General features: G+C 40.5%; 2 protein-coding genes across 2 annotated transcripts in view; one reads left to right on the forward strand and one right to left on the reverse strand.

The window, feature by feature from the left end:
• Nucleotides 1–23,561, forward strand: part of wnt5b (wingless-type MMTV integration site family, member 5b) — a 75,803-nt gene that overhangs the window by 28,016 nt on the left and 24,226 nt on the right. The gene's annotated exons all lie outside the window — the stretch shown is intronic.
• Nucleotides 16,228–19,748, reverse strand: fbxl14b (F-box and leucine-rich repeat protein 14b). The gene has a single exon (XM_079622526.1). It carries the CDS (start codon nt 19,279–19,281, stop codon nt 18,079–18,081), a length of 1,203 nt encoding a protein of 400 aa, XP_079478652.1. The 5' UTR covers nt 19,282–19,748; the 3' UTR covers nt 16,228–18,078.

Consider the following 23,561-nt stretch of genomic DNA (forward strand, 5'->3'; position numbering starts at 1 on the left):
GAATAGATCACTATAGAAATGTAGTAACTAACTACTGCCAAACTGTATCCAAGCATAGGATTCAATCAAAAGATCCATAGACACAGATGAGACCCTGGCGCTGTTTAATACATTTAGCTAATCATTTGATCTAACTTTACAACTAGGCCCTTTTGACCAGTTCATCCCTTGAATTTCATCACACACACACACACACACACACACACACACACACACACACACACACACACACTATTACCGGAGATACCATAATTTTAGCATCCTGAAAGGTTACACTTTATTTTAAGGTGTCCTTGTTACAGTGTAATTATTATACCCTTAAGTAACAAAATGTACTTTCTATAGGGTTACGGTTTGGAATAAGGAGTGCTTTAGGGTTAGTTGCATGTAATTATGCATAATTTACTGTTATTACTACAGTAAGTAAATGTAACATATCATATGTAATAATAAGGACAGTGTAAAATAGTGTTACCTCCTGAAACTTTCTCAGAGAAGTTTTTAATTCATTCCCTCAAAACTCTCATTGTCTGATCAGTTTGTAGACTAGATCAGTCTAATTACACTTAAGGCTTCTTTAGGCTTGACTGGCAGATTATGAAATATGTAGACTATTATGTATTAATTGTCTCAAAACGGGATATTCTAATTAAAGATTAAAAAACATCTGAAATGAGCCTCTGTTCATAACGCTTGTCCAGTGATAATCTACTGCTAAGAAGATTAATATTCAGCAGTGGGTTACACGTTTCATTGAAATCTGTGTATAATAAGCAGACAGCACAAATGGAAGAATTCACTACCCTAGATATATACACACGGTTAATATGAAGGCATGTAAAATGGCATACATGGATTCAGATTATACAGTCCTTCTCTCATGTGCAATCTTGTTACTGGGCCAGAGGTTATAAAGGCCCCTTTACAATTCTTAACTGGTGTGTGTGTGTGTGTGTGTGTGTGTGTGTGTGTGTGTATGTGTGTGTGTGTGTGTGTGTGTGTGTGTGTGTGTGTGTGTGTGTGTGTGTGTGTGTGTGTGTAGGTGTGTGTAGGTGTGATACAGGTCTGAGGTGCACAGGGTAGATATGGCTCGTGTGTGTGTGTGTGTGTGTGTGTGTAGGTGTGTGTGAGGTGTGTGTGATACAGGTCTGAGGTGCACAGGCTAGATATGGCTCGTGTGTGTGTGTGTGTGTGTGTAGGTGTGTGTGAGGTGTGTGTGATACAGGTCCGAGGTGCACAGGCTAGATATGGCTCGTGTGTGTGTGTGTGTGTAGGTGTGTGTGAGGTGTGTGTGATACAGGTCTGAGGTGCACATAGATATGGCTCTTGTTAAGGCTCAGTGAGCAGCCAGGGCAGCACAGCCTGGTCTCGAGTCGAGTGTGTGTTATTCTCCCACCCTTCCCCAGGAATATCCCTCGCTCTGCAAAAAGGAAATACCAGATTAAAGCTACATTACTCCGAGACCGGTTTTCATGCTAGCTGCCCGCCTCCGTCTGTTCCTCGCGCTTTCTTTTCCACACTCCCTCCATCTTCAGTTTCCATTGTGTTTTTTGTCCCCATAGACACCCCCTTGTTTTCTCTTTTGGCCTTTTTCTGCCCTCGTTCTCTCCTTCTAGTTTTCCCCCCTCACCCTGTGTATAATTTTCTCTCTCTCTCTCTCTCTCTCTCTCTCTCTCTCTCTCTCTCTCTCTCTCTCTCTCTCTCTCTCCGACTCTTTTTTTTCTCTCTCTCACACATACCCTCTCCTGGGTGTAACATTGTTGGCAGTCTGTGAGAGAGGCAGCAGCCAGGGCTGTAAGCATATCCTGTGGGAGATCAGTTTTCAGCTGTGTGTTTGCGTATGTGTGTGTGTGTGTGTGTGTATGCATGCCACCGTTGAGCTTTCTCTCTCTCTTTGTGGGGCGGTGGGGAGTTTTTTCACCTGCTGTAGGGACAGACTCCCAGGTCTTAGAGAGGGCTTTACAGTGGGCGTGGAGAATGCTGCTAATGTTTCTATGCGCAGCTTGGCTTTAGCCATCTACTCTCAATGTCCTGCCTGTGCTGAGTCCATACGGGCCCTCGCGCGCACACACACACACACACACACACACACACACACAGCCACAGCCACAGGGGCCTGTCAATGATTAATAGCTTCTCCCTGAGTGGCATCTTGGGAGGCCCTGAGAGAGAAAAAGGCAAAACAAGAGCTCTGTTTTCCCCTCGGCTCTCCTCTCTTCCTCTTCTGAGAGAGTATTCACTCGCAATCCACTCCAGAAAGCTAGATTTAAAAGAAGACGAGGACATTATGTGTGTATATGATCTGGAGAAATCCAGAAATCCTTAAATTCAAAGGGGTCCAAAAGCTTGAGCACATTATGTTTAAAGTCTAAATGAATGTTTAAAATTAAATATAGAAATACATTTTTAATTTGAACTGAATTTATTTTAATGCTTTTAAATATTATTTGAAAGTCAGCAATGCACAATAAAAACAGTTTAATGGGAAATTTGAATTTTTTTATTTTCTTTAGAATTTGTATGCTTTTAATAATTAAAATAGAAGTGCTTTCTGAACATTGTTAACTTGATAATGTTTTTTTTGTTTGTTTTTTTGGTTCTTTTATCTTGTTCTTTTTAATTGTTATGCCCTTAAACACTATTTGTAAAGAATAAGAATGGAAAAAAGAAGCACTTCCACTAGCGGTCTCAGTCACTGTGTGATTTCTCCGTCTGGTCGTACAGCAGTTGCAGTCCGAACCAAAGTCAAGAGTCTTATTTTCAAAGTCAGGTCATAATGAACTCGACGACTCTGACATTTTCTGTATTTCATCAGGTCCAAAGCGCTGCGTAATGCAGTCGGAGACATGAAAGAGTCTTTCATGCTTTTATGCAAGTTTTATCAAGGCTGAAGCACCAGGGCTTTTCAAGTCGCCCAGGATGAGCCTGTATGCAAAAATAAGTTGATAATGATTAGAATAGTGTAATTCCCATCTCAATATGGTGTAAAGTGACTCCGTGAATACCCTTGATGATGTGTTGACAGCACATGGATTGTATCAGAATTGTACTGGCAGACAGCCAATTTGATTATGGTGATATAATAATGAGCATTGAAGCGTAATGAATGTCCTCTACATTGAGTTTTTTCATTTGCTGAGTGGGTGAACACCAGCATGTAGGCCTATCACAGTAAATAATTATCCACCAGGAGGAAAAAAGAGACTTAATGGAGTTTATGGTTATGTAGCAAATTTGTCTCCTTAAATTCCTTAGATATAAAAAGTGTTTTAGACAAATCGTATAGAATTTGACAAACAATATAAAGCTGATTGCCCACAAAAAAAAACACACAATCATCATGTTTTCAGGCCATTTCAAGTTTGATTTTGACGTGATATAGAGCAGTGATATATCACTGAGTTGTTTACTTACTTTTTAATTAGTCCTTCCATTAACGGCATAATTTTTTTCATTCAGACCGATTCGCAAACACACACAAAAACAAGAGGTGGGATTTATTTCACAATCCAATCAATAACTTTCCCCCATTCATTCTCAATTACCCCCCACTGAAACCCACCGCAGGCTTTAGGGGGTCTGTTAAAAGTCAATGGGCTTAGGGGAGGCAAGACCTGTTAGGCAAGGCCAGTTACTTTAGAAAAGCGAGCGATTTATATACTATTTAACGTCACATTTTGTAATATTTGTGTTTTTTTTTTTTGTATAATACGGATTATTTTTTGCCTCCCTTGCCCCCTCAGAGGAAACACCCCATGTCTGATTTTTCATTGTAGATTTTGGGCAAAGTTTAAGACTCGGCGAACTGTTATTTTGGTTTGAAAACATTTTAAGAAGCATGGCATCCAGCACTTTTATTGTGGTTATATTGTTATGGCATAAATAGAGCTGAGCAGAGGGGTCTGCAGTCAAAGGTGAGGCTAAGAGAAGACAAGAGGACTGAGAGAGTTCAGCCGAGTCTCCGTCTGTAAGAGCGGGCCGAGGCGAGGTGGTGGAGGGAGGGAGCGAGGGAGGGAGGGAAGGGTGGAGGAGTGGGGCCAGGAGGTGAAAGCCGAGCTGGAATTTGTGCGGTATGCAGAGAATGATGGGATTTTTCCTGCTGGGCGGCTGAGAGCTGCTGCACTGCTGTGCATTGACCAGCACACACATACACACACACACACACACACTCACACAAAGAACTTAAAGCTCTATCACCATCACACTCATACCTCACACAAACTCTCTCAATCTCTCGCCCCTTCCTCTTATTCTCTCTCTCTCTTACACACACACATACACACACACACACACACACACACACACACACACACACACACACACACACACACACACACACACACACACACACACACAAGTTTCTTCAATTGTAGGCACATTTGGCCCTGTAGACTTAGAAAAGAAAAAAAACATGCTTTTTCACATTTGTTTAATTAATTAATTTGTCAGTGGACATTGGTGCCAGTGAGAATTTTTTCATTTTATGTTAAAATAGGGATATTTTTTGTTTCCTAAATATACGCAGCTAAAAACGCAGGGTTTTTTTTTTTTTTTTTTTTTTAACCAAGGTTGTATCCTTGGTAACCAACTTACCTTTGAAAAAACTTTATCAGAGGCATTGTTGAAATTGCTGTTTTTTGTCAAGTCATCTTGAACAAAAAAGAAAGAAAAGAAACTGATTTTTAATAAAGATTTAAATGGTTTTCCTATTTCACTCTTTGTTTAGATTATCATAGTTATGTTATATATTTATTTATTTTTGGAATAATTTTCCATAGTTTAAGATTGAAAAATATATTCAAATGTAATTTTAAAAATATATAAAAGAAATCATTGGATAAAGTTTCCATGAATGCGACCTCCATATAACAAAAAGAAAAAAGCTAAAATCTGTTGCAATAAAAATCAACCGAGACCTAAATGTGCTTTAAGAAACACCCACACTCTCTCAAAAGAAGTGTACATCTCCAACAATCTGCTCTCTCGTTTTTTTTTTTTGTATTGTATTGTATTGTATTCCTGTCTGTATTGTCCTCCTAACTTTTTCTCTCTCCCTTTCAGCGATCATACTACCTAATATTCATGCTTTTTTTTCTTCTCAATGACAAAAATACCCACACTGTTGTCCTTTGTTCTCCTGTCTCAGTATCTATCGGTTTGTTCTTTTCCCCCTGGCTCTCTCCCTCTCTTTCACAGTCTCTGTCACTGGCTCCACCCCCATCTCTCTCTCTCTCTCTCTCTCTCTCTCTCTCTCTCTCTCTCTCTCTCTCTCTCTCTCTCTCTCCGTATCTGAGCCGCCTCCTCTGCTCCGGTTGCTGGCCCGCCTCCAGTGCCTGACAGTCACAAGATTGTTATTTCATTTATTTAGTCTTTTTCCCCCTCATATTTTCTCTCTGCTGTGTCTCTGTAAATATGTGCCATTGTTCAGAATGACCTTATCGGTCATGAGCTGTTCTGGGAGAGAACAGTTTCATTTTAGTTATACAAAGTTGGAGAATTTAATTTATTGGGAAGCAGCATTTTAAAGAGGCCATAATGCCCTTTTACAAAGTCTTGATTATGTTTTTGGGGTCTTAAATGTTCAAAAACTAATTATTTTTCACATATTTTACATTGTTGCAGCATTGTTCCCAGTCTTCTGTCCCCTCCTTCAGAAAAGCACAGTGTGCTCTGATTGGTCAACTGTACCAGTGTGCTGTGATTGGTCAAATGCATGTTAGGGAAATGTCAAGGCACTTACCAGAACCACGAGTTTCAACAACGCAACTCAACCTATACCTATGGGGAATATGCCTTGGGCGGAAATTATTTAATGTGTAATATTGTGACGTTTTTGTACCCAAAAGAAAACTCAAGACTACAATGGAGGCGTTTCAGGGAGTTCAGAAACAGTGCGCTCTGATAAAGAAAATCCCTTTGGAGTGAATTTGCAGATGTTTTTCATGCTCAAACAGCAACATTACACACTAAAGAAAGTTAAAAATGTAAAAAAAAAACAATAAGATGTCCTCTTAAAGAACTCATAAGTGTGGCATCTTGAAAGTCTGGAAGTCTCTCCAAAAGGCTGGTAACTTGTCTTCAAATATTTGACAAATAAAAGGTTTCTCTTCAGACATATCCTTCCAGGAATGGATGCTATTTTATATAGATAGTAAAAATACATTATTTTACACAATATTTTGTATGCGTTGCAGAGCATTTATAGCATACAAAGTTGTTGCCTATGTACAGTTACAGATCAGTTAGGGTGCTGCCTATGTAGGCAGTGACGCAGTTCATAGGTTTTGTAACTAAGCTATTGCGTTTGCATGCTTGAATACAACAACTATATACCCGCATTGTTTACTTTATTTTCTTAGTTCTCTTTCCCTCTCTTGTTCTCCCTCTTTCTACTTCCCCTGGTTTTCCGGACAGGTCATATATTATGGTACGGGAGCCGTTTTTGTTCATTCTTTTGTCTGAGGCAACTTTTGAGAAATTCCTGACTTGACTCTCTCTCTCTCTCTCACACACACACACACACACACACACACACACACACACCCTCGCCTCCTTGAATGAGAAACTGTCAGTTTAATTGGCTGTGATCTCGTATGCAAAGCTGCTTTCACTTATTGCACTCAGGTCTTATCCTTTAAATATGGATAAGATGATTTGAAGGAGAAAAAGCACAGGGTCCTCTGCCGCCTGTATGCTTTGAATTAAAGCCAGACACACTGGGGTTTGTCCCATATGATTTTTTTTTTCTTCCCTCAAACCGTGATATATATATTTTTCCTCCTTCTGGTGCAGGAGATTTCCACTTATTAAAAATTCTGCTCTGTCTGAAAGTCCCTGTCCGTCTCTCCAAAAGTCTGTAAAGCATATCAGCGGGCAGAATATTGCAGGAGTCGGAAATGGGGAGCAGTGAAGTGGCAAGGCCTTTTCAGAATCACTTAACGCTCATAAACAAAACACATCTGCAACAAAATCTGCAATCATGTCAGCTCTAATCCTGAGAGACAAATCCGTTTTAGAGAGACATAAGACAAGAAACAAGGTACAAAGAGAATGGGACGCCAGGAGATACTGTGTTTGGTTACATTTATGGAGGAACTCTTTGTGTGTATTAGTTCATACACAAAAATGTAATTCACAACCCATTTTATTTCCATAATAACATGTTTCCAGTTTTCTTATTTTTAACACACAAAAAAAACACATTTAAATCATTTTCATAGTTATAAATAGTATAAAATAAAAATTCAGATATAAATATTTAAAAAATAAAATATAAATGGTAGTAAAAGCTTAAACTTAAAGAGATGGTTCACCCAAAAATGAAAATTCTGTTATTATTTACCTATTTAAGTTGTTCAAAACCTGAATGAGGTGGAACTTGATGGCAAAAATGCATTGTGTTTTTTAAGTGGTCCGAATACCTTTAGCTTTAGAGCGACTCAAATGTAGGAAGAGAAATCAAGGCAGAGAGTTGTCGAGGGGCCGGTGTGTGAATCCCCCGCCTGGCCTGGGTTTAATTGAAGTCTTGTGTCATCGCTGTAGTAACACGAGCAGGTAGATGTTGCTGAAATGTATTAACATTGGTTCCCTAATAGGGTCAGTCTAGAGCAACCTTTTTTTCTCTCCTTGTTTCCTCTAGAGTGCTTCTCTGGCTTCATCTCAGACTCCATCCATCCAAACACCCTTACAGATTCATAAATATGGCTGTGCATATTTACAAATTTGTGTTGTTTTCTATGTAGCCACTCAGATGTGGAGATCTCTTGTGGAGCAAAACGAAAAGATTATAATGAAAAGTATCGGCTGTGTATATCCTCCTCTCGCCTTCCCGCGTAATGCCATGGAGTATGTAACAACATTAATCATACCTATCTAAAATCAGGGGCTCTGATACACTCTCAGATAGAAATGCAATGCAGGGCCTGGAATGGGCTGATAAACATCAGCACAAGACTGAGTTTCCAATTCCTGCCTCAGAATAGACCCTGGGCTGAAATAAGAGGGAGGAAGAGGGAGATTGAAATGTGGGGGGAGAGAGAGCACTCTCCGGCCCTGTGACTGTCGGAGTGAATGAACCATGTGACAGGACATGTCGTGTTCAGTGACAAAGCAAAAAAAAGAGAGTGAGAGAAGTGGCAGCACAAAAGTAAAACACTATCCACAGTTTCCCAGCATCCAGCCTCGGCTCAGAGAGAGAGAAAGAGAGAGAAACAGGAAGGGGGGGGGAGGAAGAACAGATGGAAAAAGTTGCAGATGCACAGCAAACAGGACATTAGCTTGGCATACATGTGGGTTTTATGAGTACGATATATGCAGGTACATGAGTTTCATGAAAAGTGTGTGTGTGAGAAAAGTAAAAAGCTGTCAACATTAACTCACACTCACGCCGTTTCAAACCGCTCGCTGGGCCTGGTAACAATAACAGCTGATGTTGGACTAACAAGGATGTTTTCAGTTCTGAAACTTTAAGGATATTCGTATAATATGATGATCAAAACCTCAAGGAAAAATTTTTTTCTCAGTTCATGACCCCTTTAATAATTGATGATCTTTACAATGTAACTGAATCAACACTGAACTGACTTCAGCTGAACAATGACACTACCCAAAATGGTTCTTCTACGGCATCGCTGATTTAAAAAAAAAGTCCTCTTTTGCTTTTTGTCCTATTCAGAGCTTGACAGTATCCTTGTCCGTTTGCTTTCATTGTTTCTGGATGCACTTTTACATGCAATCTTCTAAATGTCTTCTTTTGTTGGGTTGCGCACATGACAGAATTCACATTTTTAGTGAACTACCCCTTTAAATACGTAAAAGCAAGTGGGGAGTGCAAGAAACACTAGAGGAAGAATGTAGGTGGTTACAGTGTTAGAGAACAGGGTAGAGATGACAGTAATGTAAAACGGTTGAAGATTTGGTGAGATAGAGAGAGAGAGAGAGTGGACACAGAACGAGGGAAGAGAGAGAGGAGAAGGGAGAGAACGAATGCTCTGCATACCGCATGGAGATAACGTCAGACACTTTATAAATTTCCCCGGCTGAGTCGGACCACTGCCTCGAGGCAGACACAAGCTGAGCTTCTCCATGTCACACTCAGAGCCTCTAAATCTCAGAGAGAGAGAGAGAGAGAGAGAGAGAGCATGGCATTTACAGTGGGTTGAGAGAAAAGTGATGGATGGTCGGTACTGAGTGAGAAGGTTTCGTCAGGAAAAAGGAAGGACAAAAAAAAGAGAGGAAATGGGATGGAAAAATGAGCTCTGTTTTGCCCAATATGTTTGGTTTCATTGCACCCACAGCTTTTTAGCTCGGCCCAAATGGCCAAAAGCAATATAATCATCTTGTAAAGCATTTATTTTAGGAACAGAAGTACCGCTTCTGATCTCTTTTCTACTTTAAGTCCCTCATAACAATCATCTTGAAATACGGTAATTTTGCTTTGTCATTATGACTTCACATGGCGAGTGTCTTCTCTTGAGTGTTCAGTTGTGAGGGAGGAAGTTAATACACCTTCAGTCAAAAAGTTATCGTTGTCAGCTGTTAAAGAAAGTGCAAGAAAATTAAAAGTCTGATACTGTGGTGAACTGTCCCTTTAAGATTACAACATTACAACATTTTATTTTTAATTCTGTGAATACCCACCTTTAACTGCTCCAGACACTTCCTGTCAGCAGTCCAATCTGTTCTTGTGAAAAGCTGAAACAATGGTTGCTCGCTTTTTGCTGACACTAGTTGAAACGTACTCGTTGTGCTAGTGGGCCTGGAGCATGTAGCCCTGTGGGTGTGCGACGTTAATAAACAGCTAACTGCTAAAGCAAGATCTTAATATGACTCACTCATCTATACGGCATCCTGTTTTTAGTTATACTTTTACCACCACTTGAAGTCTGTTGTCCATATTAGTAACAGTTTTACTGCTGTTCTTGTGCTCAGGCTCAGATAGATAGATAGATAGATAGATAGATAGATAGATAGATAGATAGATAGATAGATAGATAGATAGATAGATAGATAGATAGATAGATAGATAGATAGATAGATAGATAGATAGATAGATAGATAGATAGATAGATAGATAGATCCTTTTGTTCCTTCTCCCCTGCACTCTCCTGTTTGTGCACTTGAGCTGGTATTGAGAGGTGGACTCAAGAGAGCCCGACACTAAACTTGATCAAACCGGTCTATTTGTCTTTAAAGCTCCCGAGACATGCTTCACTTCCTGTTGTGTAACACTGCCTTTTCTACATCTCTGACAGAGCCACGCAATACCCGAGAGAGAGAGAGAGAGAGAGAGAGAGAGAGAGAGAGAGAGAGAGAGAGAGAGAGAGAGAGAGAGAGAGAGAGAGAGAGAGAGAGAGAGAGAGAGAGAGAGAGAGAGAGAGAGAGAGAGAGAGAGAGAGAAATGTGCTGCTCAACACATTCCACTTTGAACGTGACATTCTTCCAGAATATTCCTTGCTTTCAAGATCTGAATGTTTGACAAACATTGAATTGTAACAGAAGTTAGGCTAGTATCGGCATTTTTGAAAGAAATTATTGACACAAATTTGAAGTGTCGTCATTTTGAGTTTTGAGTAACGTCATGTTGAGTAACGTCATGTTGAGTAACGTCATGTTGAGTGATATTCATAGTTCAGTTCAGTTCATAATTTTAATCTTATGGCTTCAGAAGAAATTGTTTGTGGAGTGATTTTGAAGTACACGGAGCAAAATTTTCATTTTTGGAATGAGACATCCTTAAAAATGTGTATCTTTCAAATAAAGATCCCATTCATTCTTTTAAATGCCACAATGACGTTTGTTTCTGTCATTCACTTAATGCATGTCATCAATCTGTGGTATGGCGGTAAAGTCAAGTTTTTTGTGATGGCTATAGTGCCATGTTGGATCTACTAGATTTATCTAATCCAGATTTTCTGGTCTTGTTGGCAGCATGTGGGTTTTTTTCTACCTTGCTCAGGATACATCTTTATTCCATTTCAACCAATAACTTTGATCCGACTTCACTCTGAAAAAAAAACATCTGGCAAGCTACAAATTCCACTGGATTTACAAACCCATCAGACCTACAGTGCTTTTTGTATATGTAGTGCTTGAAAAAGTGTCTACCTTACCAAAACATTATGGATGAACCTCTTAGATAATTCCAAATGCCACAGTGGTTTTAAAAATATATCCTCCTGTGGAGAGCAGCTCAGCTGGCTGTGTGGGGTCTCGACAGATGTGACGGGCAGAGGCTGCTGTATTTCTGTGAAGAGGTTTTAGCTACAGTAGTGTGCGTCCCCCCGTCATCCATCTCTCATCCACTTTCTTCCTTTTAGCACTCTCCCCCTCTCTCTCTCTTCCCATCGCTTCCCTCTTTGAGTGGATTCAGAGCCCCACACACAACACTCACGCCCTCTCTACCACCCACACTCTTGAGTAACAAATCTCCTCCTGTGCAGTCGGCCTGTAGCCCGGACACACACACACACACACACACACATGTACTCGTCTATCAGCTTTTACCTTTTAAAGGTAGGGTAGGCAATTTTCGTAGCGGCTAGAAATAGCAAGTTAGCTTAAAAGGATGAGATCCCACCCTCCTTTCAGCGCGTCCCCAAAGCCACGCTTCCAAAACACATGAACGTACACAGCAGAGCCTGCAAAGGTCACGAGACAAGAGACTGCGTTAAACTACCTCATGTCTCAAAGAACATAACATTACAATAATAATGAACGTAAACAACTTAAAGAGTGCTGACTTTGCCACCTGACTGCTGCAGACTTATTTCGGCGTTGATAGTGTTGACATAGAAAAGCATAAATTCGACACCGCTCTGAGCATAAATTCACGAACCACTCCGAGTATAACGTCACGGGTTTCCATCTCTTCCAAATTACGGTAGTTATGGTGTGAACGCAGCACAAGCTTGTTGTTTTGGTTCAGGAGGAACTAAAAGGTGGTTGCGGTGTTCGGTGACTGACGTCTGTCTAACTCTGCATAGCATGAAACGCGCTGTGATGTCTGCGTGAGCAGGGTGCGTGGAGGAATGAAAATAAGTTGACAGGCAGGTAGGAGATCGTACATTCAGACCGAATGCAAAAATTGATGGTCCTACACCTTTCACAGGCGATACATATAAATACAGACCACTTAACTTAGACCCCGTTCAGACTGCAGGCAAAAGTGGCCCAAATCCGAAAGTGACCAGGTCAGACTTCTTCAGAAGTAGTGTGAACACTCAAATCTTGCCCAGATCTGATTTTTTTCAAATCAGATTTAGACCACTTCTATATGTGGTCCTGAATCAGACCTAGGTCTGATTTTTTTCAATGTGGCCGCAGTGTGAACAACCAAGGCGGATTTGATGCGACTTTTACGTCAAAACGGCTTCGTCTCCGCATCCACACCTCTGTAGTGAATTTGCAGCCATACCCCCGCAAAAGGCCAAAAATATTGCCAATTTTGCTCTCTTTCTCTTCATTCTTCTCCTCCTTAGCACCTGCTCATTAATGTTACGGCTGGCATTACACAAACATTTTGAAATAAAAGCCAAAATGCTCACTTACTCCATAAACTCTCCAACTGCTAGCGTGCTACGTCTGATGTCATTGTTATTGTTCTTTTGCTCATACGGGTCAGTTCGAAACCGCAAACCGTTCACACTGGAATCTGATATAGGCCACATTTTAAAAGGTAATGTGAACAGCCAAACAAAAAAATCAGATCTGAGCAAAAAATCCGAATTGAGCATTAAGACTTGCGGTGTGAACAGGATGTGAAGACACATTCAACCCGCATAACAAAAAAAGTTTCTGAAACAAATCGCCTACCCTTTAAATTATAGAGCCAAGCCAAAGGAAATCAAAGAGGCTAAGAAATAAAACATTTTCATGTCTTACCCAATTTTGTATGTTCGCAAGCATCTCTTCCCTTTTACCTTCCTGTTTCCCAAGCATCTCTTCCTGTTTTACCTTCCTCTCTATCTCATGCTGTGCAGTGAAAAGGTTTTTGTCATCTTAGCTTTTACTAGAATGTGTATTTTAGCACGTACTGATCAATCAGCACACTGTAAAAAAAAAATTTTGGTTTAACTTAAAAAAGCAAGTTACCTTGTTGCCGTAAAATTTTGAGTTTGTTGTAATTAAAAATTTGAGTTATGGTTTAATAAACAGAAACTCAAAATATGTTATCTTCACACATTAGTTATTGAAGTTGAAAAGATAAAAAGTTATTGATGATAAAAATTTGTGATAACAAATCATGAATATATTTTTTTACAGGCACTGTAAAAAAGAAAAAGTTAGTTCAACTCAAATTTTCAAGGCAACCGACTGCACAGAATTTTTGAGTTAAAGATAACTTAATTTTTTAAGTTTTGAAGAACTACAATTATTAAGTTGCGTCAGCTAAGTTTTTCAAGTTCTGACAACTACATTTATTTTATTTTTTTACATTTTATAGCAGCTATTCAGTCAGAACTTATATTCTTGACTGTCAAAAGGTGCGCCTGACAGTTTGAGGTCAAGGATTAACGCTAAAATGGGTGGTTTAGACGCAACAAAGCTTCCAATCACTGGTTGTCTTTTTTCCCCCATATCGTTTTTTGTTGTGTGGTGTGGTTTTCAGTCTCGCACTCAAGTTTCTTTCATGCACGCTGCATTTCACTGCATATGAAAGCAGATACGATCCAGAACATGTGGACCCGTCACCTAATACAATCAGAACAAAGGGGAAAACTGGTGCAACACAAGCCTGAGTCCCATTCTGTTCAGAGAAAAGAAATGCCAAAGAGAGAGAAAAATAGTCTAAGATAGTGAGTTTTTGTGTGTGTGTTGTGTGTGCGTGTCTGAGGCCTCCAAACACTCCCTAACAAGACTGAGACATGCACAAAGACATAGTTTTCCTTCATTTTTCACATTTTTTTCTAGAATTTGGACCGTGTCTGTGGATTTTGCACCTATAAGGGTCATCTTTGCAAATTTGATTCCATCTCTGCATGTGTGTGAAGGGTGGGGCGAGAGGGCGACAGATTGGGTCTCCTGGCTCAGGCCCCTCTGTACTCACACTTCCAGCAAGGTCACATGACACCAGTCAAACTCTGTCACAACCTCACTGGGGGAGAGCTGGCAACAACAAACCAGAGCAAGCTTAGACGCTACACACACACACACAAGAATCACCTTCACTCACAAACCTACCTTTTCATCTGGCTTCTTCAAAAAAAGCTTTTGACACATAGTATGTGCAGTAAACCAGTTGTCTGCTTGTAAAAATGCCATATGGCCATCATCCAGCCCGCTGTGTGAAAAGACCGCTGTGGATTAGTTTTAATGAGAGCTGTGACTAAAACCTGACAGCCATGTGAGACAGTTAGCCATCATACGCACTTTCACCACAGAGTTAATTCCACTCTTTTTTAAACCCAAACCCGTGAGTCACAAACTTTTGCATCAGAATTCGCCAGCGGACTCGGCAGCCACAGAAAAACCTGGTTAACCACCAACACGTGACTCTGCCGTTCTGCTTTATAAATCCTGTTTCAAAATTAAATGAAGCAATTTCAGTACAAATTAAGCTCAATCAATAGTATTTCTGGAATAATGTTGTTCCTCATCTTAAAAAAGCTGAAATGTTTGCATGGAGGTAAATGGGGTCAATGCAATGTTAAAATATTGTTTCAATATCATAGCAAAAGACAAACAATATGCACTTCAACATGATTTTGTTGTGAAGTTATATACAGTTTTATACCTTCATTGCCATTATAATTGCAATGCCACAAATCATAAACCAACTGTAAAATGTATTTAAACAGCTTTACAGCTCAAATGATACACAAATGTTGGTCCCACTTTATATTAAGTGTATGTAATGTACTAACATTTAAATAATCCTTTACTACAATGCACTTATTGTGAACATGCATGTTTTTAAATTGTACTTAGCCTATATTTTAAAAGATACCTGCATGTAATTACAGCTGAGATTAATTTCTGAACACATTTGTTAATTTGTATCTAACAATATTTTTTAATGTAAAAACACAATGGCTAATATAAAGTGTGACCCAAATTTGAAATATAAGAGCTTTAATAAATGTATAAACTATTATTTGAGCTAAACTTGTACTGAACCCAGAACGTTCCTTTTAAAGTACGGTAAGTAAAAATGTTTTCTGTTGCTTATATCTAATCATACATGGAGAGAAACTTCAATCTGAAGTATTTTATCCTGTGCAGAATAAAGCAACAGATTGTTCTCTTCGCTCACATTTGCATTTGGCCTTATCCAGTTGTTCTGAACGGATAAACAGGAATGCCACACACAGAGATGCAAAACTAAAGCACCTCTCGTGTGCCATGTTTGCTATCCGGTGCCGGTCTCCTGAAGTCAGACAGGGCTCTTGCACCGCACACTCAGAGCAAAGTCAAACAGTGACTCACAAATTCCTGTCCGTTTTCCAGCGATGTGGCAGACACAGCTTTCAACCACCTTTCCTCTAACACCGACTGCAACCAAATCATATTTCCATTGTGATTTTGAAATGAAACAATAAGTGACTTTAAATGTTTTGATCTGTGCTTGATTTAGGCTGTCTGAGCTTATCACATGAGCTTTCTAAAATGCCTGGAACTTTAGACAAGAGCAAAATACCCTCCACCCCCACCTCTCTGGGACCTTCTGAAACTTCAAAGCGTCTCACTGTAACCCAGAAACACCTTCCACCACAGGCGCTGGGAGAGCTATACAGGTTGCTGCTAATGTTCCAAGTGCTTTGTTAAAATTCCCAGCAGTAAAAATGAGCTGTGTTTTTATTTTATTTTAAGAATTTATTTTATTCTCACATGCATGTGTAGCCTGTTTTTCTGCAATGCTGGCTCGGTTCAGCAAAATCATACAAAAGTGTAGTTTTTATAACTTTAAGATCTATGCGAGCAAGACATCAAAATGTCTGACAAACATTTCCAGTTGTAAAAATGCGAGGAAAAAAATGTAGCTGCAGGGAAAGAAAAAAAAATCTATGAACTCAGCAAAGTTAGTAAAAGAGATGGCGGTAACCTTCAGAAGGGCTTAAATTCTCTCGCTCTCTCATCAAGCGCCCCCGTTTAAATCCTCCACCCCTCCGGACGGTGGAGGGGAGCAAAGACTAAAGCTTAAATGCTTTGAATGATGGTGAGGAATGTTTAAAAGTGTCTGTTTGAGGAAAGGGGGTGGGCTGAGTTTTTTTTTTTTTTTTTAGGGGGGGGGGGGGAAGACTCCCGTGGGACAAACCCCGTCTCTCAGATCTGGTATGCGTGACTGAGCAAGAAGAAGAAAAAAATCCTAGACCTGGCTTCTTAACTTAGGGAAACAATGGCAACTGTTGAGAACAGGATTTATAATATTTTGGTCGGTGGGTGAAAAATATCCAGCGTTATAGTCACTAAATTAATATCAGATGCTTTTACTACAACACGTATAATATTGGACTGGAGGACCGGACTCGATTGTAATAAAGGCAGCATTGCAGTTTTAACACCCTCACTAGCACAATTAAGGGAAGCATCCATTTTGTTGCGCTTCATAAATAATGTAACAAACATGCATGCCCTTAACACACAAATCTCACTTCCGTTCCATCGCCCTCTAAAAACACTCATTTCTCAAATCCACTACATTGGCAATGAATCAAATAAACCCCTAACCCTATCATAGCAAAATTATCCGTGATACTGCCTAAACATTATGACATCTAAAGCATCAAACGGGCACATAAGAATGCATGAATTATACCAAACTCATAACGAAATTCCAAGTGGCTCTTTTATTTATATAAATATCAACTTTAATGTTTTTACTGTAAGAATATAAAACATTTTAATTTGGGATTCTTTTTACAAATACATTTACAGTACATTAGGACACAGTAGCTTCTCAGCAGGACTCAATACATGTTGCAGGTCGATACATCATGGTACATATATAGGCCTGACATGCATTTTGCGTGTTACCCTCGTCGCGACCATGTCTTTTATATGTAAAGTTGAATATTAATGTATTTAAAACAGACAGATTGTTTTATAACACGATGTTCCCTGTGTCAGCCCTGTGTGAAGAGGCAAACAAGGTGTCAGTGAATTGCAAACAGGGTTTTTTTCTTTTTCAGGGACAAAAATTCACTTCAATTTGAAGTACAACGCTCTGAATCACAGCCATTAATTAATATCTGCTTACATAAGCATAAATACATCAGCAGAGGCAACCTCTTATTCAAAGCAGGAATTAAAGGCTTTCAGGCCTGTAAAATTGAGCAAAAACTAAAAGCGTTTGGAAATATAAAAGCTTTAGTGTACAAACCCAGTATTTTTGTCTGTCTTTGCATAAGGGCAGTTTACATATGTCCATTAACTTTTTTTCTTTATTAATCATCGAGATTTGAGTTTATAATTTGTGTCAATAATGGAAAATGCGTATTTTGGGTCCTGGGACTGGTAGCCTAACTATTTGTTTCTCATTTTCAATCCAATTAATTTTAAATGATCCTGTGGTGTGATGATGCATACATTTTAAAATTAAGTACAAAGACTGCTGTAAGTCTCTCACAAAAAGTTACGAATCCAAATATTTTAAGGTGAACTGTCAAATCACAGGACACTTGAAAAATGCTTGAAATTTGATATCAACTACCTAATCATAGACTTGTTTTGAAACCCTTTGCTTTTTGTTGGCTAGAATAAGGGAAATAAAAAAGGTAGTCTGAATCAATCCTGTCTTTTTTTTTGCTTTCCTTAAGCCAAAGACGAGATACAGGGGGAGGGAATTGTTTTTCTTAGGCACAAATTTTCATTCTTGTTAAGAGTAACAATATAATGTAACATCTAACGAGGTAGCCAAAATATCGCGATACTTGGGGGGGGGGGGAGGTTTAATATTGCGATTTGTTAGGGAAAAAACAACTTTTTGTGTGTGTTAATAGCAATAACTGACACATGTATCACATTCAGCATTTTAAGCCTCTTTTATGTACTTTGCTCTATTGAAATCCACCCATCCCCCTCCCGCCCAACTTCCCTCTCCCTCTCTCTCTCTCTCTCTCTCCAGAAACCCCCCAAGTTTCACCTCACTTTCTCACTTTCAGTCATCTGCCAAAGGCCCAGGTTCAAAACTTTAAGGCAGGGGAGCTGCGTGATCCTCTCCAGTCCCCTCTTAGTGATTTTCGTACATCCATACAGATCGATGCCGGTCAGTTGCGTCAAGTGGTCTGCGATCAGCTCCAGTCCTTTGTCTGTAATCCGCACGCACTGACCGATGTTCAGCGTCCTCAGCTCGTGCATTTGGCGCACCATCCTGTTGATGCCATCGTCACTGATGTGGCACGAGCACAGCGACAGAGACTTGAGCTGGTACAGGCCCTGCGCGATATAAGCCAGACTCTGGTCGCCTATCTTGTCGCAAAATGACACGTCGAGTCCGGAGAGTCTCAACGTGCCCATGGCGAGGTGCATGATGCCCGTGTCGCTGATGTTGTCGCACGAACGCAGATTAAGGCTCCACAGGCTCGTCATGTGAGAGAGGTGGATCATGCCAGCGTCCGAGATGCCCCCGCAGAAACTCAGGTTGAGCACTTTGAGCTTAGTCAGACCTTTTGATATATGCTTGAGGGACAAGTCCGTCAACTTTTGGCAGTCCTGCAAGGTCAGATATTCCAGGCTGAGGCAGCCCTCCGCCGCGCTCCGGGTCATACCGGCCAAGTGCCCGATGCCCACGTCCGACACATGCCGGCAGCTCCTCAGATTAAGACTTTTGAGTCTGTGCAAACCCCACGCAATGAGCAACAAGCCCGTGTTTGTGATATTACTGCAGCCGCCCAGTTCCAACACCTCCAAGTTTTTCAGATACTGCGCTATTCTGCCCAAACTGGAATCCGTGATCTGCTTGCAAAGGCTCAGGTTGAGCACCCTCAGGGATGGGATCTCCTGCACGAACGCGTGCCCCAGGCCGTTATCCGTTAAGTTATAGCAGCCGCTCAGATTCAAGCTCTCGATGTTGGGCATCCCCTGGATCACGTAGCTGAGGCTGCGCCGCAGGCTAAGGATCTGCACCCGCCTGATGCCTCGCGCCTGGAGGCTGGGGAACAGGGACGGGTTCGCCCGCCTCAGATGCAGCTTGGCTTCCACCCCCCTCCACACGGACTTGTGGTAGGACGCGTCCCTCCACGCCGTACACACTTGAGCCACCCTGCCTTTGTCCCTGACGTCCAAGTAGCTGAAAATCATGGCTAAAATCTCCGGGAAGAGACACGAGATGTGCGTCTCCATCTTCCACGCGCGCTCAAGAAAACAAACGGCGGCAAACCCCCACCAACGGTCACCGTCGCGTCTCGTAGTCCCCTTAGGAGGGGGGAAAAGGCTTTTAGAAAGCTCCTCAAGCTTTTCTTTTCACATTTAACTGGGTAAATCGACAACTCTCCGTCCTGAGCGATCCTTTCAGTGGCGTAGGAAGGATTCAAATGCAAAAATGCCTCCCAAAAGACGCTTGATCCGATTCAGACCGACAGCGAACGCGCGGTCAGACAGCGCTGCTGCCCGTTTGGCGCTTTGATAATAGTCTTCGCTCGACCCGGGGATCCAGACGGTCGTACATTTTCAAAAGATGTCTAAAACTGCCACAAACCTCGGGAGAAAATAAATTCAGTCCGCTATCAGATAAAAGAGTGAGGTTTCGTTTCGCGTTTCTGCTCCGCTCGCACTCATTGCCAAGCCGAGGGGCTTCCTGCTGCCTTTGTCTGATCTTTTCAAACTGACTTGGCAGGGCCGCCAGCACAGAGCGGCTGCGGGGGAGTCGCGCATATTTAGACCTGCTAAAACAGAGCAAATTGTTTAAAAAGATTCTCAAACTTATAAAGCGACCCCGCATATAGTTGTAGTTGTTATCCTACTCCGTGTTCTGTTTTTCTCTAAACTGTTATCAAAGAAACTCGTGTTGTTTGTGTTTAATGCACCCCTTTTTGAAAGCAAAGTGGTCCAGCCCAACTCAGCTGGAACAGTAAGAATAGTTCCCCTGGAAACCAACTTCTTACAATTCAGTTCACTTTACTCTTAACCCTTCAGCTTCCGTGTCAGATGGTGGTATTTTTTAAGTTGTTATTTCAATTTGATTAATTATTAGAGTAAAGTGAAGCTTTTTTAAAGTGAATTTCTCTGTGTGCAAATAACACTGTTTATATTAAGAGCGTTTATACTAACTGTGTGTGTGTGTGTGTGTGTGTGTGTGTGTGTGTGTGTGTGTGTGTGTGTGTGTGTGTGTGTGTGTGTGTGTGTGTGTGTGTGTGTGTGTGTGTGTGTGTGTGTGTGTGTGTGTGTGTGCGTGTGTGTGTGTGCGTGTGTGTGTGTTTGTGTGTGCATATAACAAAACAAACAGAAGGGCTGATTGTGAAATGTTGAAAAATTATACTAGAGCTACATTTAATATACTTTAGTTAAATGTATATATAAAAATCTAGTTTTCCATTTTTTTCTTTTTCTTTTTTTTTTGCGTTGATGGCATTTATTAATTTGTAAAAAAAAAAAAAAAAATTATTCAAGTACATACTTTGAAAAGTTCTGTAGTCTTGTAGAATAATATCATGGTTTTAAGCTTTTATCATTTAGTCATACTGCTGTTCTCTTCTTGTAAAAGAAACATTTTGCATCATAACCCTAACAAAGGGGCACGTAATGTTATGCTCCATGAATCTGGCGGTACAGCCTGTTTGCCCCGTCAGTCTTATGTAAGGTAGTTTTTATTCCACCTTTTGCATATTTCCCCGTCTTTGGGCCTCAGGCCCCCCTCTGTGGGCTCTTTGGCATTGTTAGCCGATATGACGGGAGCATTTGCAGAAGGTACTGGAGTGTAGCAGAAAGAAGGAAGAAAAGCAGCACACACACGTTTGTGTTTACAAAAGAAAATGCAGCACTGCACAACTGACAGCAGAAGTCCAACCCTCCCCTCTCCGACTCTCTGTCTGTCTCGAACCTTCTCTCTAGCTCACCACATGTCTCTCTCTCTCTCTCTCTCTCTCTCTCTCTCTCTCTCTCTCTCTCTCTCTCTCTCTCTCTCTCTCTCTCTCTCTCTCTCTCTCTCTCTCTTTCTCGTCAATAAATGTCACTTATTTTCTTCCCTCTCCTTCCACTCTCACTGTTCAGGTTATAATTGCGTAAAGCACAAAACTCTATCCAACATTATTTATGAAGCAGCTCAGTCCTGCAAGTTCACATGAAATCAAAATGGAACCTGTTTGCTTTTTAAATAAATTCGCAATTATAAGAAAAAAGTCACAATTGCGAGAGAAAAAATTAGGATTGCGAGTTTATATCCCACAATTCTGACGTTATCTCGCAATTGTGAGATAAAAAGGCCCAAATATCTTTTTTTAAAAAGGGGGAACGTTATTTTAAGAGTCTTATGTTTAATAAAAACTCGCTTCGTCTCTGAAACAACTTTCGGCTCACGAAACACTCTTATTTTTTTATCGTCCACTTAAAGTCTTTAGTCTAATAGAATATTCTCTTCAACTCTGATTACTGGAAGAAAAACACGCTGCGGACGCCATTTCATGCTGACGTCAAGTTGAATTCATGCGCTCTCTCTCTGACAGACAGGTCCTGGGCTTGTATGGTGGACAGATGAAGGGCTCTAAATGTGCGCTGCGCCCCGATGCCCAGCATGTAAGGGGGCGAGAGGTCTGTGACAGCGGCCCCTGTCCCTGGCTCCTCCAGCCGGCCTCACCGCCAGAGAGGAGGGCCGCTCCAGAACTGCACTGCTGTGAGTCAGAGACTCTCAAAGCAGGCCTGCGGAGCCAAAAGCAGGACTCAAGCTGCTCCTGGAAATAAGCAGAGAGAGAGAGAGAGAGAGAGAGAGAGAGCGGGAGGAGGGGACGAGTGAGAAAGGAAAGGGAGGGGATTGAGTTAGAAAGCAAGCGAAAGCTAACAATTAAAAAACATGCTCTTGCAACAGAGCGACGGCGCTATTAATTTAACAGTTTATGATCATTCAGGCTAAATTGAACCAAGCGAAAGCAAAATAGTCAGAGTAAACAGGAAGCATATAAGGATGTTGAGATCATTTGGGGAAATAAAAAACAAAAGATTACCGGGAAGGAAAGTGAAAATGGATCTGCTGACAGACAGTGAGAACTGGAAGGACAAGTGCAACATGCAAATGCGAAGGTGTTGTAGGGCCTTGCAAAAAAAAAAAAAAAAAAAAGATCTGTCATGTGATTTGATGTGCTGATTCAGGGGAGGGAGATAATTGGATAATTGCATGCCACAGAACTGTGCTGATAACTGCGCTTGGGGCAACCGTTTCCTAGGAGACGTAGGCATGTGTCAACATGCTGTTGAAAGCTGACACCTCATGAATAGATTTTAGGCTACTTTGTAGTTTCTCTCTCTCTCTTTCTCGGCATCGTGTATGACTCCAATCTGCTTTTTTGTTTTGCAAGCGGTGGCAGTTTGAGGAGAGATTTTGGCGGCTGTAACTTGCACAAACGTTCACATACATCCAGCCGGCTGAATGGGCTTTTCATGAAATCAGACAACAGTTTCTTCTACGGCAGGGGAAGCCACGTTACTCTATTCAAATCAGGTCGAATCTCCCTAGGAGCTGCACCCCCGTTGGGGTTCTGCAGGGGAAACACCAGGAAGCCGATGCTCTCGGTGCCTGTGTGTAAAGAACAGGAGATGATGTAATACTCTCCCTGCATAATGCATTGTAATGTTAATCCCACTACTGATAAAAAACGAACAAATCCCTTTATATTCCCATAACATTTCATTTCATTGCTCTGTATGTGTCATATCCATGCACTTCTCCTTTATAGACAGTCTGATGGACTGAGGTGTTTGCTTTCTGCTGCAAGGTTTGTCTTTCAGAGTGTGAATCTTTGATGCTGGTGCCACAGAAATGCAGCAATACGTAGTGCGATGTAGAAGGCAAGTTGTTTGACTGTGCATTTTTTTTATATATATAAAACTGTATTGGTTTTATACACACAAGTCAAAATGTCTGAGACTGCTAATGTAAATGCTTCTGCAATCTTTTCTAATTTTCTAATTCAACATTTTTAACCACAAGTTATAACAAATGAGTTTCAGTTACCTAGAAATAGTGCAATATATAAACTGTTTAACAAAAATCTACAATAATATGAAATCATAAAAGTAGTATATTGAATATAATAAAAATATATCTATAAATATATAATCTATTATTATAATAAGTTGTATGTATATGTACAGTATATATATATACAAAGTTATACTGCCTTGCTGAGCTGTGTTTTCTTTTATAAACATTAGAAAATGTAATTATTCCAAACTTTTGAATAAACTTTTGGTAGTGTCCTAACTTTGGCAGTGTACATACATATACACATGTATACATTATTTTTTTATTATAATTATTTAATTTATTTTACTATTTTGAATTGAATATTATTTGAATATTTGTTTAGTTTTTTTCCCTCATCTCAGACTTTTGGCCCCACTGTATTTTCTACCATTTCATATTCTCACCCCACCTTTTCTGTCTCATCTTCTGTTTTTTCATGTCTTCAACT

Source organism: Phoxinus phoxinus (assembly GCF_949152265.1).
Source record: "Phoxinus phoxinus genome assembly, chromosome: 9".
Lineage (NCBI taxonomy): Eukaryota > Metazoa > Chordata > Actinopteri > Cypriniformes > Leuciscidae > Phoxinus > Phoxinus phoxinus.